This window comes from Aquila chrysaetos, chromosome 26 (assembly GCF_900496995.4).
Source record: "Aquila chrysaetos chrysaetos chromosome 26, bAquChr1.4, whole genome shotgun sequence".
Lineage (NCBI taxonomy): Eukaryota > Metazoa > Chordata > Aves > Accipitriformes > Accipitridae > Aquila > Aquila chrysaetos.
Genome location: NC_044029.1, coordinates 14,291,857 through 14,318,177, shown reverse-complemented (window position 1 = coordinate 14,318,177; position 26,321 = coordinate 14,291,857). Strand labels below are relative to the sequence as shown.

Below are 26,321 nucleotides of genomic sequence, written 5' to 3'. Positions count from 1 at the left end.
GCACATCTTAACCATCCGAGCTACTAGAGCCCAGGGGCACACTAGATAACACAAGTGTGACTGAAACATGGAGCACTAGTACAATCACAGACCACCTCTCTCAGTCACACTTTTCTAGCTTGATAAGCAGCTGGGAGGAAGACAGAGGTGCAAGGCTCCCTAAAATGTATGTGCTACTGATTTTTTGGGGTGCAGTCCCTAACTCAACCATCTGTAGGGCCAGTTGCTTTCAAAGTGGGGTGCAAATAGGCCAAACTAGATCAGCAATTCCAGGCCACTGGGTGATGTTTTCTTTCATCTAGTAGAAGCTACTAGGCATCTGACTCTTTTCTGTCTTCTGAGTAATCTCAAAAGAGGGTTTTTTTTGTCACATTTGTAAGGGACAGACAAATTTCTCAACCTCAGAACTGCTAGCCAAAAATCATCCTGCATGGCTGAAGCCCACCAGGACATACACCACATGTGAGAGGAGGACAAGAAGCCGCTGTTGGAGTGGTTAGCAGTACAGAGGCTCACACTACATTTCCAAGGAGATCCTCCTGGGCACCACACAGTGACAGATGTGGCTACAGCCAGCCTAGCAAAGCAAACAGTGCTTCAAAGTGCTCCCAGGCACCGGCCAAGACAGTCTGTCCTGCTGCACTGTTAACAGGGTCCTTGGCACACTTTTGACCCGTGCCAAATAACATTTGCGTGAACTGTTCCCGGGAGCCATCTGGCAGTTCTCATGCCCCTGGGACCGTCCCCAGTAGGCGCTCTTCATACAGCCACCTCGCTTGGGAGGCGAGGAGAGGTCACCAGTGTAACGCGGACCTCTCCGAGCCAGTTGGCTGCAGGACCTGGGAGCGTTCCCAGCCACACCAAATATGCTGGTCTAGCTGTGGATTCCTGATCTGAGTCTGCAGCCAGATTCCTAGGATAACTCAACAACTCCTGCTGGCCTCCACTTTTTCCCACCTGTGGGGATTGAGGGTACCCAGTATCAGAGCCAATCTTTGTATAAACATAGCATTACAATTGACTGGTTTTGCTTTATGCAACGTGCTAGCATCCTGGCCCACTGTCTTGAATGCAGGTTAACCAAGCATGAGCAGCATGTTTGGATACGAAGAGAAACACTAAGGATTGAAACTCCCAGAGCTGCAGAGACCTCCTGATGTAAAACTGAGCAGTGGGACAGAAACAAACGCTACTAAACTGTGACTTGTGACTTTTCTTTTTTGGTCTTGCTGTTGCCATACCGGGTTCTTTGTATCAGTCCTGTAGAAGCCCATACAAGGGCAGAGATGAAAGTGAGCTGTGGGAACCGCTGTGCTGGTGTGTTGTAATTAAGCTTTTACAATAGTCCTATCATTTTCCCCTGTGGACTGAAGGGGATATCCTGCGTAAAAGGCCATGTTTGAAAAACATGGCTCACAATAGCCAGCTATATTTTCATTACATCCACTTTTCAGAGCCAGTTTCGATGTCACTTGCCATTACTTAAATGAGGCTTTACTCAAACTCCTGTGAACAAACCCTTGAGATGGTCCATGTCACCACACGCTAGCAAAGATGGTGGGGCTGCAGGTGACTGCCTCCTGCCTGTTATATGTGGGGAGGCCCAGACAGGCCATGTCCCCAGCCCCTATCCATCATTGACCCATACCTTGTGGTGAGGCTCCGCTGTGGCTCCCAATGTAACAGAGCCAGGTCAGGAGAAGAGGAAGGTGGTAGGAGAGGGAGGAGCCTCTTTAAAGGAGATTCTTTAATCCACCATACCCAAAATCAGTCCTCGTGTGCTCTCACTTCTCTGCCTCCCCTACCTGTTATGTATAGCCCCTTTTCATTTGGTTTTACCTCTCCTATTTTAAACTTAAATGTCAGAAGAAACATTTTGCCCTTGACTCTTTATCTGTCTTTGTGGCTCTCCTCTTTTCTGGTCCCTTCATTGTATTCAGGCCCTCATCCATTGCAAGAAGAGACAATCCATGTAATAGCTGTTTATTTCAGAGAGGAGAATGATGTGGGAGAAACCTCCTTTCCGATCCCATATCTAGCATTGATTTAACCCTGAATGAATGAGCAAGAGTCTCCCAACAGGACATGAAGGAATTTCGTGATCACAGGGTACATCCAGGCTGTAGCTGGGCTTGCTCTTGAGAAAAAACTCAGAAAAAGGAAAAAAATATATATTCCCTTAGAAACCTACCAGTGGCATAAAACTAAGTATCCAGTCGTATTGAATTGATCAAAAAATGCAAATAAAATATTTTTCAAACATCTACCTTCACCCGTTTTAGAGTACCAATAAATGAGTCCTGTTTACAATTCTGTATGAATAATATCTTTTCATAATTTATGCACATGGCTGTAGCATTTGCAGTATGTCACAGGAAACACCAGTGGGATACAGTTCACATAGTTCAAGCATTTGCTTTGAAAGGTTTGGACATTTTAAGTGAGCTCATGGTGAATTTCATACTGGCTGCTTTATTTACATGCTGCCTATCAGAAGAAATCAAGTATTTCTGTTTCCCTAAATTGGCTCCCTCTGGAATATAATAGCAGCTTTCAAACTCACCACATGTTATCTATCTACTTTCAATTCTAAATAGGGTCCTGTTTGTGAGTTAATGGGTTTAGTTCTGGAAGTGCCAAAACTTTGATCAACACATGTAAAACAATTGGCTGAAAACGGCGATTATGTTCAATGCTTTATACATCAGTGTGCATTACCTACAGTATGACAGGAAACATAACCACTGCTGAAACCTTATAATATCTGCAAGAGGGAAAACAGTACTTGGAAATTTTAAAAAGATTAGATAACCAAAGAGTACTTGAGGCAGTACTTCTTACAAGCGCTTGCAGGATATGTAATCAAGTTATAGGACCTGCAGCACAAATCATTGTAGCTTCTTGCTTTATTTAAATAATAATTCAACTACCTGGAATTTAATTTATATTACAGCACTCCTCCTTTTCTTTCTGTGTTGTGTATTTTGTTTACATAGCCAGTGGTGGGTTTATATTTGGAAACTTCAGCTATAAAAAAAATCAGTTCCTTGATTTGCTACTGAATATTGGTAAGATAAAAATCCTGGTCTCACTGATGACAGCAGAAATATTGCCATTTCAGCCACAGGACTGCATACAAACAACTGACTGTTGGCTTTACCACGCAGCCAGGCATCCTGTGAGTAACTCCTGTGGAGTCAACAGGGATGTCAGAGCTGCACAGGCAGGCTCCATATTGAACAAGATGTTAACTGTAATACAGTAACACATTTAGTTTGAATAAAGCCTCCATTCTTTAATCAGTGTAACTGTCAAACTAAGGCAACTGTAACTTCTTAGTTTACATACCAGCATCACCCAGGGAAGAAATTTACTTCTGACTGAACACAAAGAAACCTCATCTACTCATTCAAATTATACCTTATTTGAAAACACAGGCAGAGCATGGTTGTTGCCTGGGGAATGGGGGAGGTACAGCATGAGTATTTCTAAACATTTCCAGCCTCACCCATTTGTTGACAGACCCTTGAGTTATTTTGGAAGCTCTGTCTCTGCTGCCTGCCATGTCAGTTATTATATTGAAAATTTAATTGTACAAGGGCTTTGACACTGAACTTTATAAATTTGTTCCAACTGACCTTGTCTCAGTTATTTGCCAGCCTGGCACGGAGCCTTAGCAGTCATTATTTGTTCTCATGCAGTAGGTAGGAGCAGCATGGAGCAGGAGATAGAATGGACCTGACATTTTACATGACTGTAAATGAGGAAGCAGCTTTAAATAAAGAGATTAGTATGCTCGCCACAAAAAGTATTGCGTTTCTCTCAAACAGACTGAATTTAGGTTGTACAGAATTACTTCTTTGTACCCTGGGTGTGGCTGTTTGTTCTGTAGTGTTTTCAAACATCTATTTAAATTTATTTCTCTTTCACCATTCACTTAATTACTCCTCTGTACAGACATCTTCAAGAAAAGTTTTAGAGCATAGCTTTCATGTTCTGAACAAGGTACAAGTTACTACAACACATTAAAAGCAGAAAAAGTCTATCAGAGTACAGATCACCATCTGGTTGTTTCACGAAGTTTCAGAAATCTGGAGCATGCTTTTAAATCTTTCCCTGAAAGTATCACAACAGGAAAGCAAAACAGAGCAAAAGCAAAAGCAAATGAATATATGACATAGTATTTCTAGCGCCACATCTGCAAAAAGTTCAGTAGATCTAATCCTTATTTACACAAGTGTGAGAGCAAGATATCACCTGCAGACTCTGAAGAGGTACGATGTGCAGTTGAGCTCCCTCTGTTGGCTCTGCAGCGACTGAAGTGTATTTAGTAACTTCTTTTTCAAAATAAATACACGTATTAGCAATGCTAATCTCTATTCAAAAAACATTTTGCTCCACTGCTAAAAAAATGTGAACTTCAGTGTTCCTTAGAATCATTGGAATAAACGATATTTAAGAAAAGGTAAAATGGGAACAGAGACTCAGAAGTGAGTTTTATTTTTGGCTCTTAGAATGGGTGTCTAGCGTATGAAAACCCAAATCATCTTGCAGCTCAGTGATTTATAGGTTCTGAAAGAGAATATCTGGCTGAGTTTCTTGCACTTTTTTATTCCATACTTTCAAATAATTGGGAAACAAATTCATACTCCATCTGTAGAGAGGCTCTGCTCAAAAACGATCAGTGTGTGCTCTCAGTGAGTTAGTGGCTCCAAAGGAGAGCTGTCTGCAGGGAACCGGCTGACAAGGAGACTTGTAGACACCATGTCAGGTCTCAGGGGTGAGGCTGCAAGCCAGGTGGAAATGTAGAATCTCCAGGAAATGAAAAATGGATGTGGCAACCCATGTCCATCCTTTGGGGTTGTGTTCTTGGTGATAAATTCTGATAGCCATTGTGTAAGTAAGTCCACTGTTCTTTTCTCCAAGTCAATTTTCTCTATTTCTTTTTCTCCTAGACGTTTGGATGCCAACCACATCAACTATGTGCCCCCCAACTGCTTCAATGGCTTGGTCTCCCTTAGACACCTGTGGCTAGATGATAATTCTTTGACAGAAATTCCCGTCCAAGCTTTTAGAAGTTTACCAGCACTTCAGGCAATGACATTGGCACTGAATAAAATTCATTACATACCAGACTATGCTTTTGGAAACCTCTCTAGTTTGGTAGTTCTGTAAGTTTTATTGATTGCTTTTTAGACACAATCTCAGCTTCTTTGCAAGGCTTTGACCTCTTTATGATAAATTACTTGAAGATGCAATGTTTAATTCAGATGTTGCTTGAGACAATCTTTAATGATTAAATATTCCCCTAGTCCCTCCCCAGTTGGCAAATGATAGGTAAATAGGTATATACATGGGTTAATTAAACATCTGTTTTGTTCTTACAGTCTTAATATTAAATTGATATCTTGGGGCTATAAATCTGCAGTTTCCCTTCTACATTTGTACTAGGCTTAGTGATACTCCTTTACCAAGAGGTCAGTTTTGTTTGTTGCAGAAATTGTTCTTTTTGAAATATAAATTAAGTTTTCTGGATTGTATATGTACTACAAACCAAAACTTGAAAAAATTATCTTGGCGAAGCAGATTTTTTACATCGTCCTACAGTTAAACTAGCATTTGCTAAATCACTTGTTTTGATCTAGCTTAGAAGTTTCCATGTTCAATAAAGAACTATGTAAGGGAATTAAAAAATCACCCTATCTGGTCAGCAAAGCAAACAGGAAGAGATGAATTGTGTGCCCTCTTAAGACTCTAAGGCTGAATGAGGGAAGATTAGAAACAGGAAATGAACTGAAAGCTTTCTGGGTGACTTGGAAAGAATGCTGTCCAGTAGAAAAAGTATGCATTTCCCTTCATGGAAAGTATATGTAGTTTTGTATTTTGTTATACTTGCATACCAGTGCAACTAAACAAAACCTGTGTAGCTTGCACTAAAATCTGGAAGGTATACTGTGGAGCGCGGTTTCAGTTTTTTATCTTCTGGGAATGTACCAAGTAGAAAAAATTCTAGACTGGCTGGAGAAACTGAGGTGGAGAAGTTATTTCAGGATACTTTGGAAAACATTAGCATTATTAAAGAGAGAATAATATATTCAAGCTTTACAAGCTGCCTGAAACCATAGTCTGTAAGACACTTAACATTTTTTAGCATATTCTGGCCCCAGTGTAAGCATTGGACCTGGCACACACCAGGGTTCTTTATTGACATTTATAGTCACCATCTCTGTCTGGTGCTTAATATATTCATATAAGCATATAGGGCACCAAAAATGGCGGTAACAACTGTCGTGTGCTGCAAAATCTTAGCCTTCTCTTTACATTAAGTAACAATCCCATTCAAGTTAAAGAGCGGATGGACTTGTCATTTGACTGAGCCTCTAGACTTGTCTCAGTAATGAGATACATCTCATAGATTGAATGTTGTTCTCTAGATCCCTACCAGAAATATAATGATAAGAGAACAGTTAAGAAAATGCAGGAGAAAATAATTTCTTTTCAAGCCCTGATTGCTTCTGCTCAGTTAGGTTTCCTTAATTTAGATCTGCCTTGCTTATTTCTAATCTTCTGGGCTTCATATTGATTAATAATTGAATCATTCCTCATGATCTACAACATCTGATATTTTTGGCTCATCAAAATCTTTGTGTGTGGTTCTGCTTTCTTTTGTTTGCTACTCTATACAGTCTGGCAAATTTTCAACTCAGTGCAAAAATGCATGGTCAATTGGAGCAGGTTTGAAGCTCTATCATTAAAGACCCAACCATAATTGGAATTTGAAGATGCACTCTTCATGCTAACTAAAGCATTAAAGGTCAGTGTAGTCATTAAAAAAAAAAAGTTGATTATGTTTCTTCCTAGCAAAGGAAAAACCCACAGCACATTTGCATTTTGCCATCAGAATCCCTGCCTTTATGGACAGGTAGACTCAATTTCTGTAGGTTCAGCAGAACATTCAGAGATCCTCTGACCTTTAATATTATTTTCAGAGCAGAATGAAGTATTGAAGGGAAAGGGCCTGGAAGCCCCTCATTCACAGCCCTTCTTTTCTTTTAAAGTACTACTCCCGTAGTTTCCCTCCACTATAGGGGCAGAGTGTCAAGAATAAAAGGGAAAATCTGCTGGGAAAAAGGCATCCTTTTTAAAAAAACAATCTGAAGTGGCTCCAAGTTGTATATACTCACATTAATGAGCTTCACACAGAGTGGGTTTTTTCCATATTGGTCTAAAAGGCTTAGAAATAGGCAGCACTCTGAGCCTTTGGCGGGGGGGGGGGGGTTGAAAGATATAAAAAAATTACTTTCAATTGCTAAACATTTGAGAAAGTAGCTGTCAATTTTTGTAGTTACAAAGGAAGGCAAGTTACAGCACTCCTAAGATTGGTTAGTTTACTCATCTCAGTGAAGCAATGACTTTTTTGTCCTATGGCTTTGTGTCTTCTTTCATACTGCAAGCCTAATGCCCCTTTCCTGTCTGCTGTATTATCCATCTCCTCACCTGCTCCTGTGCTGTGTCATACCCTCTAACACCCTCTGAATATACACCTTCCAAATATACATCTCACACATCACACACAGTTTTTAAGACATGTTAATTAACCACCACTGAGATTATGTCTATGATTTCCCAGTATTCGATATGCAAACCCCAACCTGGAACTCCAGGATATACCCTTTTTAAACAATCTAGGTGGTTTTAAAACAAATCCCTTCTATGAAACCAAATGGAAGCCTGCGTGGGTGGGGAGGTATCGGGAGAAAGGGGGGAGGGCATTGAAGGTGCCTCCTATACATGCTCTTGCAAAAACATGACTTGCATATAATCAGTGCATGCCTGAAAATAAGTTTCTTTTGATTTAACCATCAAAATGTTTTGCTTAAGTCCACTGTGTGTAGTGTGCTTTCCTGACTGTGTGCTTAATGTTCCCCTGCAGACATCTCCATAACAATAGAATCTACTCCCTGGGAAAGAAATGCTTTGATGGGCTCCACAGCCTAGAGACTTTGTGAGTTGACCTCTTATTTGTTTCCTTTTTTCTAGAGTGTTTTCATTAATATTCTGAAAGAATAAAAATAGCCTAAAAGCCAAATGTGGTTTTTGGCTTGCCTAATCGCTACAGGATCTAAGTGATGGTTTACAATGACTCTATGTAGCAAATCCTATTTTTGACTATAAAATTAGTTTGCCTTTTTAATAAGCATTGTCAATTGATAAATTGTTTGAATGACAGTTGAAAACTGTACTGAGCATTGAAAAAGAAGTGGCTATTCATGAACAGTTACATTTGCCTAGTTTAGTACTATTTGTTTGTCTTGTTTCATCAATAAAGCTAATAGTTAGATTGGGAAATTGTCACAATGAAAAGCTTTAACATTAAGAAACTGTCTTGCCATTGAGGAGGGTTGTAAAATTAGATGGTTTTATTTTTTTTATCCCTGGAAAAAGCAAAAGTGCCAGGTGGCCAAATTATGCATGTGTTTTACAAGGCAGGAAGAGGAATGTTTCAGTTGTATCCAAGTTTTTGTCTTTAAAGAGCTCTAATAAAGAATAGCACTGGTAGAGATTGAAATTTCCTCAAGTTTTCACCATAGTTCTGTTCATACCAATTCAAATTTTCTTGAGTTTTCTAACAAAAAATAATTCTACAGAAGAACACACAACAGGAACGCGGTGCTGACGGTTATCAAAGTATTTTGCTACAGAGTTAGTCAAATAAAGATGTTGTCTGCTAGAGTAGCCCACAGACCCCCAAAATGCTATGGGGACAGTAAAACCTTGCGTATCCTTCCCCCGGCACCTGCCACAGTCTGCTGCATCATTTTCAGAGATTTTAGGTATGTCATCCAGCCAGGACAGAGCCTAAAAGGCCTGTTATAAGGAACAAATAGACAAAGTTTCAAACATGAATAATGCTAGTCTAAAGGTGACTTTTGCTTTCTCATCCACAGAACTGTGTACTGCCCACTTTCATGTTTCATTAAGATCAGAAAGCAAGACGTTTGGGGCTTTTTTTTTTTTTAATCACTAATTTTGATCACATTCATCCCTTGCCACTGAATCGCAATTTTACAATTTTGACTTTTAGCTGGCTATGAGTTGAGAGGAAGTCCCTTAGTGTAGCACCGGAAAGGGGGACAGGAAAGGGAGAAGGAAAATGTAATTGTTTGTTTTGTTTTTGTAAGTGAGATTCACATGGCACTTGGTCAAAAATGGGGAAAAACAGAACAATGGAATAAGTAATTGCAAACCCAGTCCCAGCCACCTGGCATGAGAGATTAAAATATAGAGGACAGTCAGGAACCTGGGAATAAGTGTAGGTGCAGCCACTTCACTTCAATAGGAGAATGTAGCACTTGCCTGAAGCATAGTAATTGCATACTGTATAGACTAGTTTCAAGATAAGCTAAAGAGATCTCGGTGTAAATGATGGACGCCAGCTTTAAGATCATTCGTTTGCATGGACGCATAGGTCTGGAAATAACATATCACTGGAGGGCAAAACCAGAGGGCAAAACCAAAGAGTACATGCCTGTAATCTCTTTTTGTCAATAAGCAGGAGAGAGAGATTTACAAGCAGGAAGGAAAGCCTTGTTGAGTTCAGACAGCAGTTTCCTGCCTGCATTACTTCAGCCTGATACTGTTTCATTTTCAATCTATTGTAAACTGTGATTTGTGTTTTGCCTTTTCAAAAAGGCTTTTGCTCAAGTTTTTCAGACTATATTCTTCACAAAGCAGTACCAGAGAGCATCACAGTAAAGTGGCATATTTCAATTTTAGTTTCAGGTGTCTCCTGAATGCTAAAGGACACATATGTCATGCTGAGGGCAGAACTAGGCTTATAGTCCATTCAGCCTACCAGAGTAAAATCTAATTACCACTGCAGTAAGAGCAGTTCTTAAAGCGGAGGTCACTACCCTAGCTAAACTATCATTTTTACATTTTGTGTGGTTACAAACATTCTCTGTATGAATATTGACAAATCTTAAAAGTAACAATACAGTTAATGGTAGCATTGAACTTTTACTGTATGTTTTTCCACTTGTTTTAGCCAGAGGAAGATTTCCTCCAATCATTTTTACCATCCAAACTCCAGTATCTCTTATTTTTACCACTTACCCATCAGGAAAAATCTCTTCAGAGGTTTCTTCATGAGCGAAAAAAAAGAAAGACTAATACAACTAGACAGTGAGTCAGAGGCAAATGAAACCTTTGTAGTAAGATGTATTAGCCATGTAAAATGCAGCTCACCATACAAAGTTGTTGAATATTCTGTTTGAAAGATTTTTTTTTCCTGTTAATACTTTCAAGTAATGAAAAGGGTGGGCAATTTACAAAACAGCAAATCCCTTAGTAGTATCTGAATCCACTTATGTTCTCTTTATTGCAGAATAGCTAAGATATAACTAAAAATAGGATGCTGATAAAAAATAGGAATGATAATGTGCCCTAAATAGAGTTTGTTGGAAAACATCCATACACTTTTGAGGATTTCCTGGCTTTTGGCTGGATGTGTTTATTCAATGCATGGAAGATGATATTTGATTACAAATGCCAACAATTCTGTGTTATCCATTATGCATTGCATAACCTAAATAATAAAATCTATTTTCACACAGAGATTTAAATTACAACAGTCTGGACGAGTTCCCCACTGCTATCAGGACACTAACAAACCTAAAAGAACTGTAAGTACAGAGCTCATATTAGGAAGGAGGATGTTTTGTCTAGTGTGTGATTATTTTTTTTAATGCTGGTGATTTTATCAGTAATCCTTAAAAACTGATATCCTAGGAAAAACTAATAAACATGCCATCATGCATAAAAGATCATTTTCAACATTCAGTGTAGAGCATTCAGGTTCTGACAACTTTTACTTTTATACTGCATTGTGCAGTGGCTTTCTTCCAGGAACTTCATCCTTGGAATACAGTAAATAATAAACACAATTAATTCACTTTGAGTCCCAAACACAACAGTTGGATTATGCAAACAATTCAATATATCACAGTCTTCTAGTCTAAGAAGAGGAAGGTGTGGCACCCTCATTAGTCCACCAGATTTTAATGTCTCTACCTTCTTCCCTCCCTCCCCCCCATTAAATTAAAGCACTTTCTTTTCAATATAAATAGTCCTTTGTAATGCTGTAAATAAAATAATTCTGGATGCACAGACATAGTTTGCATTTTAAAAAATCAGCAATTAAAAGAACCCAGCCAAGTTTATTGTAAGAAACAGTTGAATTATAAGAAAATGAACGAAATTATATTCACACATCATACACACAATATACACATCAATGCATACGTTCAGAATTCTTTCCATTTGAATTATTTACCATATTACTGGTACCATCAGCATAGATTTTTGAAAAAAATAGGTAATCATATACTAGTTGGACATGGTTGTACCCCTGCTACCTCACAAACTGATCTTAAAGCCGCTTTAAGTAGCTACCTGGGATTTTTTCCAAAGGAGGGGTCCCCAGGCAGTGTTGACTTCAGCTCAGCACCTCCAGTGTTGGCAGAGTGCAGCTCTGGAGGAGGGACTGGGGCTATGAGTTTCTCAGCCCTACTGTTCTCAGCTGCTGTTACGTCATCTGTTGGCTAAAATAATTGGTATGAAAAGCAGTGGCCTTGAAGGATAGCCTTTTTGCTGATCTCTGGAGTTAGTACCCGAACATGGATAATCCAGGTTTGCAGTAAATGCACCTTGCCTGATCCAGCAAAGTGCCTGATGTGCTTGAAAATACTTACTGACCCCTGTAGAACTTCACCTCTAAGTATCAAACTTATTGTTTCAGATAAGCTCCTAGGTGCAAGAAATCTTTGGAGTGTGAAACTGCAACTTGACATCCCAAACCCAGTGCAGACCATGAAACCATGTGCTTCAGTGCTTTGTTTGGGCCCTGGAAGCCGATCTTATAAGTGCAAGGTGTCTCCCACAAGATTGTGCGTGCCCTGCTGTTCTCACCCAAGTGGGAACCCAGGCCCACAGAGGTTTAGCTCATTGCAGGGCTACCTTAGTAAGGGTGTTTCTGGGTGGGACCTCATTTCTCTGTCAGAATTTGTGCTGAAAACACAGGCTATGGCTTTTTGTCTACAGCTTGGAGGCATCCAAGGCAGCCAGTCAGAGCTGGAGATCTACTGGCAAGTGGCCAGCAAGTCAGGGCCGTATCTGTTTGATGCTACAGGGACACCATTGTCCCAGATGCTCTGCACTTCAAGGTCTCAGCTGTAGGAGTAGTTACCTCTCCAAAGTAAGTGGGTATAGCTGTTACCCAAAGTTAATGCACGCGTAATGTTTTCCAGACTGGATTTTAAAGATACCTATAGAAGCATTTTTCCCAGTGTGGCCTTAATACACTCTTTTTACCCAGAGGTGTAGATAGATTTCACTGCTATTTTGCTGAGTATGTGAACAAACAGGCTAGAAAGTTCCTTCAGTTCAGACAGAGTGCATCACTTGGGTACAGTGCCCCTGGACACAGGCTGCAGCTGGAAGCATGCTCTCTTCTGACCAGCTCAAAAGTGCTTCAGGCTCTTCTGGGCATAAATGTGCTGGAGCCTGCTCTTGGCTGGTGATGGGGCTGCTTCTTCACCCTAACTCAAGTCAGAATGGTGATGAGGGGCCAGATACTGCCCTGGGAAGTAGTCATGCCATTTCCTTAGCTTTTCTGCCATGCAAGGAATTCCATTCAATGCAGCCACAAAACCAATCTGTTTACTGGTTCTAGATTAAATGGGATCCTCATATTGCTTAGTCTGCATCTGCATGATGCAGTTTTTATTGCATGCAAAAGAACTAGGGATTTAGAGCCTTGCTCTGTAGCTCATCAGCAGTAACACAATGCCTAAACAAGTAAAACTGATAATGTGGGACCTGTTCAAGTAATGGCCAAGTGTGCTTGCATCAGTGAACAATTTGAGGCTTTCTAAATGCATAAATTTAAGCTGGGAAGCCTTTTTCATACCCGACTGAACTAATGGGAGTTTCCCACACAAATCATCATTGTTCTTTTGAAATCTTAGTTGTTTCTTTTGTTTTTCACAATGGAGAATTACTCATATGAATAAAATCCAGTAATTAATGATGAAACAAAGATTTGGCCCTCTATCCATCAGGCACAACTACATTGGATAGTTTGTTCGTGTCCACATTTAAAATATTTCAAGAAAAAGGTGTTTGTGGGAGGCTCAGCATAATACAATATAATGTATAATCATTTACTTGATAAACTTCTGCAATCCATTATTATCCCAGCAAAGGAAATAGTTGCTTTTCAACAAGTACAGGAAGGAATATATATACTATTTATTGATATTTATTTAATTATTAATATTTAAATATTAATGTTATTGGTTCATATGTGTGTGTGTGTGTATTTACATTATATCTATATACATACACACATAGATTCATAGATAAATTACATACAGCTACAAAGCAGTTTCCTGCTGAGGGCATCTGAATTTTAAATTGCCATTTTGCAGTTTACTTCATCTGAATGGTTTTGTTCATTTAGAAAAGTGCAGAATTCCAGCTATTTCATTGCTTTGCTTTTCTTTTGCTTTTTTCAGTTCTGTCTTATTCCAAAAAACAAGGACATACCTTTACATACAGACACTTCTCTTATTACAAACAAAAAAAAAAAATGTGCATTGTGAATACAGATTGTGCCTTCACTTTTTTTTTCTTACTGTGTAAACCATGTTTCCTTTTGTAGGGGATTTCATAGCAATAACATCAAGTCAATACCTGAGCGTGCATTTGTGGGTAATCCATCACTTATTACAATGTAAGTGATAAGTCTTTTCAATGACTCTTCCTATTAGAGAACGTGGAACTAAGTATCATATTTGTGGCTAATAGTCAAATAGCTCTTCTTGTAAGCATACTGTGTAGCAAGCACATCATTACCCAAGCAAACAAGCTCGTATCTTTCCAACTTTGTGGAAAGAATGGCAGTTTGCATGCCACGTTTAAGGGAAGCGAGTAGTGGTCTCTGGCCTTTGATGTTTTATTTGAACTATTTCTTCTAAGTCTCTTAGCTTTACTGGCAATGTAGAAGCTAGCAAAAATTACTCTTGATGGATTCCAGTCCAAGTTCCCATTGTCTTACATGAGAATGCATTTAATGGGCAAACCTCAAAATAAGAAATTGTAAGATAAATGTAAGAAAAATAGTGACTCATCTTGAGCAATATTATTCTATGAGCAAAAGCAGCATGACTTCAAAAGTGCAAGGGAACTTTTTCTGAGTAGGTGAAGTTCTGACTTCTTCACCTGCTAACCTTAGATTTGTCTCAGGTCATAACAAACTTCTTCATATCTGGATTTCTATCTTTGCAAACCTGGGAGGAAGAGGGAATATTTTATTGACTGGCTTCTGGCTTTAAAAACCAAGAAAACAATGACTACTTGAATATTCAAAATGTGAAATGTGGTTGATGGATATAGATTAGTGGCTGAGAAAAGCCCAGAGGTGCACCTCTGCTACAACCAGAGGTGCACAGTCTGTGATTTATCATAGAGAGTTTACTCATTTGCTTATAGTATAATCATGTAATATATTTAGAATCTTTTAAAACATTTTTCATAAAAAGTCTTTTTATCCTACTTTTGCAGACATTTTTATGATAACCCGATCCAGCTTGTTGGAAAATCTGCTTTTCAACACTTACCAGAACTCAGAACTCTGTATGTTTACTTTCTTATTTTTCTTTATATATTGCAATATTAGAGTTGTCCCACACTTCCCTCACCACAGTTGTATTGAAATGATGTTTTTAAATTTTAGGACTTTAAATGGTGCTTCACAGATAACAGAGTTTCCTGATCTGACAGGGACTACAAGTCTGGAGAGTTTGTAAGTGCTAGTGAAGTATTTTTGCTTTGTTTTATTTTTTTGGACACTGACTTATTCTAAAGAATGTACTAAAAAATATATTTGTTCTGCAATCTTTAAAAACTAATCTTTTTTTTTTTTTTTTTTTTTTTTTTTTTTTAATAAATACTTTCAACAGGACACTCACAGGAGCACAGATCACCTCTCTCCCCAAATCAGCTTGTGACCAGTTACCTAATCTCCAAGTGCTGTACGTTTCAGTAAGATTATTAACATTACATTAATGCAAGAAATTAATGGACAAATTAAATCATTATGATTTCAAAATTACCTAATTACTGCTATTTCTGTGTATCACATTACTTCTTAGGAATTCAGCTCAGGGAGCAGGCCCCCATGATACTCAAGAAGTTCACAACCCACTTATCAGTCAGGATTTCCCATAGGTTGCTGAAAAAGATAATTACTTTGCATATTTTTAGGAAGGGGTAAAACAGTTCTTGATTTTTTAATAAACAACAGAACTACCTTATTTTCATTCATTCTGTCTCTCCTACAGTAGTCTGGGGTTTTTTTCCTCACTGAGGCAGATAATTCAGTGAAGTGAGTGGAAAATATAACTGAGTAAGGAGTGCAGTTTTGAGTCCTTGTTATGCTCCTCTTTTAGTTTCTTTTTCAACCAGACAGAAGTAGCTGACTGAAACTTTAATAGACTATTCCTTGGCATAGTTGGGGTATAGTTTTTATACTAAATATCCAATATTATTTTAGCTTGGAAATTTCCTTGGAGTTTGCTTAATCACTAATGAAAGTAATCATCGTGTCTGCTGCTTTGAGAATGAGCCAACAGCACTTTCCTCTATGTATTACATCACTAGGAATGTATTTGGTATTAGTTCTCTGGCCAACATTGAAATAGCACTAATTATAACACATTAGTTGAATACCAACATGGATGTCATGAACATTTCCAGAAAAAATTAAGTTTTAGTTGATAGACTCAATATAATCATTTCCAGAACAATAAAAGACAGTATAATGGTGTGCTGAACCCCACAAGTTACTTGGAGACTGCAATCTTGGAGGGTCTTCCTGGCTCAGATACATGCACAAACACTATAAGTGCAAATGCTGCTTTGAAAGACAATTTATGCATCCTATGTAGCCACCAATACTTCCAAGTGTGGATTAATGTAGATGGAGGCTTCCTGAGTGTCTGTGCACCTGCAGTAAAGGTGTAAGTGAGAACATGGTCCCAGCAGTCCTCAAGAGACTACCCTCAGCACAGTTGGGTACGCACCTCAACACAGGAACCAAAATCACTTGCCATCTGCTGCTGCCAAGAGCCTCATGTACTAACAAAGTGGGAAAAGATCCTTAAAAATAAACAAGTAGAGTATTTCCTGGAGCTCTAACAGAAACTGAGGGGAGAAGGGTTTCGGGTTTGTTTGTTTGGGCTTTTTCATGTGTGAAGAGGGAGTGTCAGTATGTACAAACTTCAAGCTGATAATATACTTTTAAGGAGACGTAAGTCACAAATCTGTGCAAGACAGAATAGCGACGGTCCGCCAGACATACCAAACATCTTTTACCTTGGCCTAAAAGCCTCCAGCTCACTTGAATTCTCCTCTGTCATGTCTGATTTGAACCACAGAGTACCTGTGAAAAATACAAAAAGAGGCTGTAATCTTCCCTGCTGTAACAAAAATGTACATAAATTGATGGTAGCCTTTGTGCATAGTAAAAACAGAGTAGAATACCTTAAAAACACACATGGTCATTACTTGCACCACTTCCACAAATACAGAATAGTCTAAATGCCCCTGTTGGAATAGTAACAGTGAAAATAAAATTCTACCAAGGGAGTAAACGGGTGGAGATGAACCAGTTTTAAAGAATTTGAAACAGGAGTGAAAAGAGATTACTCTTTTACGTGATAATATTGATTAACTGTGGGAAAGGACATTTTTCCTAATTATATGCGTACGCTTTTTTTCTATATTCTTTTCACTAGCAAATTTCCCATTCAGTTTTTCTTGAACAACATGTATATATAGCATGAGACTGGTGGGGGGGGGGGGGGTGTTTGGTTCCTTTTTTTTTCCCCTCCAATTTCTGCAAATTGCCTGGGCTTGGTTTTGATTAGTTATATTATACTATAAATCAGTCCAGATGTTTCAGTTATTCTGTAATTTGTTGAGTTTTGGCTCAAGTCTTTTTAAGTTTTTTTTTTTTCCCCCCATGTAGTGATTGATTTCAAAGTTATTTCCAATATTTTTTTTAACCATTTCCCTCAGTTATAAGATACAACAGTCTAAGGATCAGAGGCAATAGTGCTTAATTAAAAGTGTAGAATGGAAAGCTGATTACAGTCCATTGTGATTATTACCAGAAAAATACAGGATCTTCTCTGAATGAGTATATATATTTAGTATGTTATTTTAAATGCTTTAAATACTGTTAGAATTTAAACATGATGAATATGAAGTCTGTGATGTAAATCCAATATTCCCTATGAGCAGATGGCCAATATCGTTACTGTAAAACATTCAGCAGAAGTCTACACTTCAGGCAGGAAATCTTCAGACAATGCAAGGAATTTGCAAATGTAGGATATGGAGTTAATACATTTTTCCTTTTCCCCTCCTCTGTCCTCCTCAGTTTGAAATCAAAATCTGACAGATGAGAGATGATAAGTGAATTTGCACATTTCTATTCTTCTGTGAGTGTGGATAAAAGCAAGTTGGTTTAAATTGCGTGTGAAGGCAGACAATGAAAGATCTTTTTCTTTTAACATCACTTTGATGTTCATCTTTTCTTTTCTTGTGTATTACAGGGATCTGTCTTATAATCTGCTGGAAGATTTACCGTGTTTTACTGCATGTAGAAAACTCCAAAAAATGTAAGCATCAAACTACCCTAAAAAGCCTAAAAAGAAGTATCTATATACAAATGTGTTTAAGCATCATTAACTTGGTTATTGCTGGCTGATTTGACATATCCCAAATACATACCCTTACAGTATATTGAAGTGGATCATAAACACAAACTAAAATACCCTGAAGTGTCCTCCAAGTGCCTTTGAAACTGAGGAGATTCTTATTGCTATTTCAGTGACTTGCATCACAATGAAATCGGTGAAATCAAAGCAGACACATTTCAGCAGCTGGCTGCTCTTCGGTCTCTGTGAGTACAGCCCTAACAGCCATTCACCCAGGTTCTTAAAAACATGGGGTATATACTGTCTGCTCGCTATATGCCCCAAATCATCCTTGTTTCTGTTTTTCCTCACTTTGATCTTTCACCCATTAGGTCATAACTGTGAAAGGAGAACAAACATTGTGAAGGTTAGCATCTGCAGCAATGAATTCAAAGATGTAAACTTGTAGCTATAAAAGCTGTTACTTCTAAATGTTTCTGATGGAGATGGAGAGAGATACTGAGCCAGAGCTGATATAATAATCATAATCATCACATAATAATCAGCTCTAGATAGCATGAAATCTTTTTATAGAGAACAGTGTCTTAAGAAATAGAGTCCAGTCATGTGCGGGTTTCTAGTTTGCACACAGACGCATGTCCTAGCAGAGTAATTTTGTCAAGAAATTACTCATTGTTCTAAGTTTTTGCATGATCAAACCCATACATTTTTTTGAGTTGCTTTCAGTCTCTTTGATTTTTCAGGGGCACTGAAGATTGAGATTAAGTTAAGCCTATGGACAATGGATTTGCTGTTCTTAGTCACATCATGAGGACCTCTTAGAAGTAGTCTGTATACCCCACCCTTCTTTCTGCTGCCTTAGGAAGCAGACTGAAAATAACTGCCTTAGACTGTAGAAGGCATTAAGACTTTTTAAGAAAGTTGTCAGTTTAATAACTAACACCATTAACTGATGAACATAATTTAAAAATGGAAAAAAGATTTTGCACTATGAGATATTCAGAAGCTTATTGAAAATATTTCCATGTAATTAATACCTTTTTTATATTTAGGCCTCCTAATCAAGGGTATGAAAACTTCCATATTCATTCAGTGGGTATGTAATTTTCCACTCATTTTCTTGTAGGGATTTAGCTTGGAACAAAATTAAAATTATTCACCCCAATGCCTTCTCCTCTTTACCATCTCTGATCAAACTGTAAGTATTTGTATATCTTTTACATTTAAATTTTCACATTTTTCTTGCAAGAGCATACAAAAATTTAATAACTTGGTGCCCCAGCAGAAATTGAGGCTTTCTCTATTCTAACTTTCTGGTCAGTTGAATCCATATCTAAACGCCTACTTTCTTGTACTTCACCAATTCCCATAGGTATTATGGCAAAGCTGCATATAACACTCCGTAAGCAGAGTGATTTGGGGTCCACAAAGAATATCAGTGCATCTGCCTTTCTTCATTCAATTTGTTAGCAGTTTAGTCTCTTGTAGCAGTGGGGAATATTTCCTGTTAGTTGTGTTTCAGGACTAAGGAATTGGATTACAAATTAAATAAGAAACATTTTCCAGTAAGCATCTTTATTTCATCGTTCCTCATTTGATAGAATAGTTTTTTTCTTTAGTAAGTGCAGCCAGAGCAGTTAGTGGTCAAAACATCAGCAGCCAATTTTGCAGGGCTTGTTCACAAGTACTTCTCAGTCCTTACTAACTTTTTCCTACTTCCCACTGTCATTGTAATGCCTCTTTAAGGTGAATCCCTGAGGCTTTGGGAGTATGGGGAAGACATGAAAAAAAATTCCTCTGGAGTCATCCTGCTGCATGGTTGTCACAAACATACATTGCTGGGCATTTGCTCATGGATAATCCAGTAGCTGCTGGGAAACCTAAATTTGGAAAGGGGTATTAATTTCTGTCGATGTGCAAAGCCTCCCCTCTGAATGGTGCACTGAAAAATGTCCATAAAGACAATACTGTCTGTGGCGTCCCTTTTGGGGCCCTCCTCAGAACTTTCCTACTTTGTGAGGTGAGCAATAAATTGTAGCTTTGGTCAATAGCATAGAACAGTCAGAGAGGGTTAAAGAAAACAGCCCTTTAACACACGCACAGTAACACAGTGTGCCAGTGTTTCCTGAAATGCTAGTCTCTAACCCTGGTCTGACCACCCTGAAGTCAGTGGTCATTCTTACCATTGCAGTAGGACCAGAATTTCACCTTTGGTATTTAAGTACGTTGTGAGCAAGAGGACACACACACTAAACCAGATAGGTGGAAGACCAGTCTATCAACATACCTTATTTTATGTCTAGCCCTTAGATTTCAGTAGATAGTTCAAGAGACAGGAACTTTGCTCTTCAACCTTGGGCATAAAAGCATTTCAGCAGCATCAGACTCCCCTTCTTCCTCTTTCTTGACTGTTGACCATCTTAAGTATTGCAGTGTAGATAACTGTGAAGAGGACTGAAAAGGCTCTATTTATTAATATCTATAATATTGATTCTGTTCCCATAGAATAAATGGGAGAGGGAGAAATAGAGAACAGAATACCTCTGAACTTCCCCCTCTTTGATTACTTTACCATATCTCCTTGATCACTGTCACTTTTTCATTCACCTGTTTTACTTTCCCCACATTACATATCCATGTTCATCTGCATTGTCTTCCCTCAGCTCCTTGGACAAACCTCAGCTTAGAACTGTCACCTGCATCTGCTCCAGCCCAGACCCATCCTACCCTGACACACATCTCTTCCCCACACACCTGACCTGCTCCCTGGGGAGCTTTCAGGGCAGCCATGCCCTCTAGCATCCCACTGAATCTTTTAAACTCTGGGAAGCTGTTCTGGTCCTGGCTCCCTTTAATTCAAACAAACTAATGAACAGATTTTAAATTCATTTGCTAGTCTCAAAACTGGCACTATGAGTGTTTGGAGTCAAAATTTGGCAACAGACTTAGCTAACTACTAGATATTACTGTTAGCTTTCTGCTAGACACATAGGTGCATACTTCCGAGCGGTGCTGCAGCCTTGCTCTGCTGACTGGGGCCTGTGTTTAATGTAGTCATTTTTGATTGAGTTAGAAAAGTCTAACCTGTTTTTCCAACGTGACACTTCTAGTGCTGAAGAAAAAAAATGAAAACCCGTAAGCTGATTTTTATTTGCTGTTATGCAGGGATGTGTCATCCAACCTTTTGTCCTCTTTTCCTGTGACGGGGCTACATGGTTTAACTCATTTAAAATTAACAGGAAATCATGCCCTACAAAGTTTGATATCATCTGAAAATTTTCCAGAGCTCAAGTGAGTATATCATTAAAACTAATAAGCCACATTTGTGTTCATGTGCAATGGAAGGTGTGTCAGTGTGTAACGCATGTTACTTCGTATTGTCAGTCTTTGATCTGTGCTGTTAAAACTAAAGCAAATATGATAAAAATGATAGACTTCTTTTATTATGCTCACTTTTAACTGAAGAAACTATGAAGGGTTTTGAAATATTAACCCAAGTACTTGCTTAATACGAGCCACATCTGCTTCCTGGTGATATGTTTCAAAAGCTGTTAAAACAATACTGCTAGCAGCTTAGTGATATGTCCTTCTTCTACTGGACTGTGCTTACAGAACTTCCATTATATTTAATGAGAACACAGCAAATACCAAGGGAAGAATATACTCCTGAAGTTCCAAAATATTTGACCTCTTTTGTTTGAACATGTTTTTTTCTGTAATCTTTTGATTAAGATTCAGGTAATACTTTGTCATTATTACTAAAACATTTTGATGCTAGTAATTTTTTGCTGGATGCTCTGTGATACAGGAAGGAAGTGTTCTCTAGAGATCATTTGCAGCTCTGCCAGTCGCTGGATGACCATAGAGAAATCACAGTAAAGAGAGTTTTGCCTCTGACTTCAGGGTATTTGGGAGTGTCCTATAAATCTCCCTTGATTTTTATATTTTAATTAGAGGATGCCAAGTGCAACATACATTTTTTCCATGTTTTACTGTAAAAGGTTTGATATCATAACATTTGAAACAATTAAACAGTGTGCACATTGTTACAGAAACACAGAATGGTTGAGGTTGGAAGGGACCTCTGGAGGTCATCTTGTCCAACCCCTCGTGCTCAGGCAGGGTCACCTGGAGCCGGTTGCCCAGGGCTGCATCCAGACAGTTTTTGAATATCTCCAAGGATGGAGACTCCATCCTCATGTCTTCACTAGATTTGCCTTTTGCACTGGAAAAGTCCTATGAGTCTTAGCAGGCAGACAACTCAAGGAGATGTTGCCACTAATGAAAAGGACTGGAGTATTTGGAGTTCTCAATAAGGGAGTCATGAGTAGAAGTGCAGAGCTGATTAAACCTCTGCATACAGCACTGGAGGGATCCACACTGGAACACTTCTATGATGGCGTGTTAATATAAGCTGAGAGAAGAGCTGCAAAAAATGGTTCCAAGGTTAGGAAACAATGCCTTAAAAGTCTTAATAAACCCAATATTTGTAGTTTGTCACAGAGGAGATTGGGCAGTGACTTCATCACAGTGTGTGAAACTACTTTATATCATAAGCATTCAAAGTACGAGAAGCTTTATGCCCCTCTTACACTAGAGACCTCGAGATGGGTCTCAGAGGTCAAGAAGCAAGTACCATAAGAAAACATGAATGGCTGAGGCTGAGCTTCGGCCATAGTTTTTCTTCTTTCACTGACTGTCTACACGTTGAGGCAGGTGACAATTCTAAAATACCTGAAGGTTCTTTAAAAGAATATAAACATAAGAAAATGGATTACTGCAACCTAGCAAATATATAGTGATGTATATACCATGGCCTAGAGGCATAAGAGGTGCTGTAGTAGTCCTAGAATAATCCACTATTCAACTGACATATGTACAACTAAGATTTTTTATTTCTTTTATCAAAATTATACTTTATATGATTTTTCCACCAGTAAAATTATGTACATTGCTCATATGCAACTACAGTGTATTTAGTCTGGGTAAGTAGTTAACAAGGATGTGTCAGGCAGTAGCTTAAGTCTTAAAAAAAGGGATAAAAAATATGTTTGTCATATCTAGAGTTGATTAACATCTGTAAGAACAAATTACATCCAGTCAGGAGAAAATGGGGTATAATCCTGAGTTGGAGTCTGCAGGACTTTTACTGTAAATCAAAATGAGGCCAGGACCTCACACAGGATCACTGCACAGACAATGCATGAAGAACCAAACTTGAACAGAGATCTAAAACAAAATGAAATTTCACCCTTTGTAATTGTTGGAACTAGACACTGGTTACAACATTAAAGACAAATTCCTGTATAAAAGCTTCCTGCTCATCTAAATGGGTCATTGCTGTTCAATACACAGACACATCAAAGAGCTGAGCATCCTCTGCCCCACCTTCAGCAATGGCAGGAGAACGCTCTACAGCGCCGAGCCCAACCTGCTATGGCAAGCTTTGAGGAAGTAAAGTCAGACTGCCAGCCACTCCTTCCTTATTTATCTGATGCTTTGATTCAGCTCTGTAAAGAACTCAGTGATTTGCTCCATTCATCATAACTGAGCCTTCCCATTCACCATCAACCCCACACCTTTGTGAGGTGGAAAATGACCTTTTGTTCTCTGCTGCTTAGTCTAAAAACAGAAAAAAAAGAGGCATTCCTTGCTGCAGGAAAAAAATTATCAGGGATACAGATACCATCAGTAAGATAAGCAGTATATAAAAATAAATTCAGCCAGTGTTTCTAAAAGAGTTTAATTTGACAAAGTCCAAATCTAATCTCCCATATCAAATAAGCACCAGCCATAAAAAGGACTGCTTCCAGCACTGTATGGCTGAGAGTTGCTTCCTTTTTATTTTGTTGTTGTTGTTGTTGTTAAATGTAGCTTTTGCAAGAAAGAACTTCCTCTGTCACCAAGAAAAACTGATACTAATTTCTCTGCATTGGAAAGTACGTTTTGTCCTCTGTATTCTGGGTCCCAGTCATTCTGTGCAATTATGCTTTGCACACAGATTCAGAAGCATTCACCAATTTGAGGCCTATATGTATATCCTGGTAATTAAGGGGAAAAAAAAACCCCAAACTGTTCAGGTTTAAGAAAGGATGCTAGAAAAACCTACAGAGAGGATAAGAAATGGGAGTCTTGGTCTTTAAAGATAATTTAAAAGCAGTGGGGTTTTTTGGCTACTTCATCGAAGTAGTGGACCAGTACAATGTAAGAGGTCCACGTGTTCAGTGTATGACAGGCCAGCAGGCTGGTAGAAGCGCAACAGCATCTGGAAATCTGTCATTATTAAGCACAAAGAGCTGTTTGAATAACCAGAGAATACATCTCTCTTAGTCCCTTGAGCCTAAAATATCCACTAGCTGTTCATTTCCCCAGCTGTATCAATGTCTTCCAAAAGGTCTGAAGCCGCAAGTTGCAGTGATCACCTTGCAGAACTGTCAGTGTTTCTTTTGATAAGGGTTTTTTGTTGTTGTTTGTGGGGATTTATTTCAGAAAAGGGGCATTTCTAGTTGGGGATTGGGATTGTTTTTAGTCCAGGTGACTAGCTATGGGTTACTGTAGTAATCTATGGGTTCAATAATAGTTTATTTAAGAAGGGCTTCAGGGAAATGTGTTCAAAAATGTTGAATGGAGATAATGTCCTTATTTTAAAAGATGGCATGCACAGAAATGAGTTAGAAATTAAATATTTAAATCTGCTGGCATGAGATTGCTTGATAGTTAGATCTTGGTTATCTTGAACATTTATTGGAGTACCTCAAAAATATCTTATGTAGCTTTTTGTATTGGCTACAAGGGAACAGATTATTGTTGCTAATTCCCAACAGAAATGTAATTATATAGAATCTAAATGCCCCGGAATGCACTAATTTAAAAATCACTTCAGAGCTTAGGGTTCCATTTGTTCCCATTTGTACCAAGCTTTTGGCTAGTACACAAGTTTAAGCCCTGATGGCACTGGGCCCAATTCAGACTGATTTCTTTGCAGATTTCCCAGGGGGTTAGAGGTTCCTTGGAATGCTCATTACGTTCATTTACATGATTAACCTGTTGAAAGTAATCTGATAGGAGGATCTAGTTCTATTTTATTCCTTTTAAGTGAAGTCAGAATAACTTCTAATCACCTCTTTATCTTTGAATTTTTTGGTTTATTGGGCTTTTGGAATTAAGGTGAGTTGTTAGGTTTTATTAGGTACTATTGGTGAACTGTGCAAATTAACTATCTCTGCTTCCAAAGCATAAAATATATCTAAGAATAGAAGAAGTAGTCTATAGAACTTGAACATATGTAGTTTTTCCATGCTACCCCAGAATTTTCACATCCCCAAAGGAATTAAATTCAAAACATACCAGAAATGAGCAATTTTCTGATGAAAGAAACCCTCAAAATCATTGAAACTCACTGACCTATACTCAGTTATGTGTTAGGAATACCAGTGATCTTAAGAGTTAGGAATGAGCATCTGGTGTCCTGCAATGACCATGCTCGTTTCTAAGACAATTAATAAAGTAAAACCTTTTTCTCACTGACATCTGTTCTCACACACAGTGCCTTACTGATTCATTCACCTTTTGGTTTAGATCACTGCTTTCTTGATCTGTGCACAAAAGACAATCTCTTTTTTGCCATCTTACTGTGAAAAGAGTTGGATGTAGAAAGAGGTGGGTAAAGTTTGAATTCCAAAAGATCTCATTCTCCCCAAGCTGGAGAAATTCCATTTGTGAAGTGATATTTTGGGTTTGCTTGTTAGGTAGGTAGATGCAGTTTTGATCTTTGGATCTGCTTTTTTAAAGGAAACCATTAAGAAAGTAACATGGAGAAACTGTTGAGGTACACTGTAAAATCATTCAAAATCATAAAACAGAAATACAGCTCTGAGAGTAACATTCACTCACTGGCAAGGGACATATCTCCCACCTTCATATCTCCCATGAAAATGCATAAGAAAACTTAATTGTGCCTTTACTAAAATTAGCCTAGAAAACATCTGCATTTCTGGTGTGGAATTTTATCTGTGAGTCCTCATTTTGTATTATCATGACTGATTTTTACCCATAGATACTTTTACTTTCAGACATGTTATTTAAACAAGTTCCTTTATGCTAACAGAAGAGGAGCAGTACAATCCAGTAACTCTGGTGCTAAACCAGTATCATGGCATGCTTCCTTATTCTTCTACAGGGTCATGGAAATGCCTTATGCTTATCAGTGCTGTGCCTTTGGAGCTTGTGAGAGCCACTACAAATTCTCCAGCCAGTGGAGCAAAGAAGAGAATAGCAGCATTGATGATTTTCACAGGAAGGATGCTGGGTTATTACAAATTCAAGGTAATTGTCATCTTTGGCTTTTAAATCCACCTGAAGGCTAGTGAGCAGCCTGTGATGTTAAGCAAATCCAATATTCTTTTACAATCACAGAGGCAGCCTCCCTCTCTCTCTCGCCTGATAATATGTTATTCAAACAATCCTATGCTTAGCAAAATCATTTTTTCAGGTCTGCCTTTCAAAAATCTCACTCACTCATCTTTCCATCCAAAT

At 38.4% G+C, this 26,321-nt stretch overlaps 1 protein-coding gene across 3 annotated transcripts in view; it reads left to right on the top strand.

The window, feature by feature from the left end:
* The window catches only part of LGR5 (leucine rich repeat containing G protein-coupled receptor 5), a 99,452-nt gene that overhangs the window by 61,924 nt on the left and 11,207 nt on the right, over window positions 1–26,321 (top strand). For 2 of the 3 annotated variants that reach the window (XM_030002608.1, XM_030002606.2), the window contains exons 5-16: window positions 4,956–5,171; window positions 7,934–8,005; window positions 10,617–10,685; window positions 13,724–13,795; window positions 14,626–14,697; window positions 14,798–14,866; window positions 15,024–15,095; window positions 17,682–17,747; window positions 17,960–18,031; window positions 18,913–18,984; window positions 20,952–21,077; window positions 25,966–26,111. In XM_030002608.1, the coding sequence (XP_029858468.1) occupies window positions 4,956–5,171; window positions 7,934–8,005; window positions 10,617–10,685; window positions 13,724–13,795; window positions 14,626–14,697; window positions 14,798–14,866; window positions 15,024–15,095; window positions 17,682–17,747; window positions 17,960–18,031; window positions 18,913–18,984; window positions 20,952–21,077; window positions 25,966–26,111 (1,124 nt within the window). The remainder of the gene's footprint in view (window positions 1–4,955; window positions 5,172–7,933; window positions 8,006–10,616; window positions 10,686–13,723; window positions 13,796–14,625; window positions 14,698–14,797; window positions 14,867–15,023; window positions 15,096–17,681; window positions 17,748–17,959; window positions 18,032–18,912; window positions 18,985–20,951; window positions 21,078–25,965; window positions 26,112–26,321) is intronic. The other variant, XM_030002607.2, reaches the window with a different exon arrangement.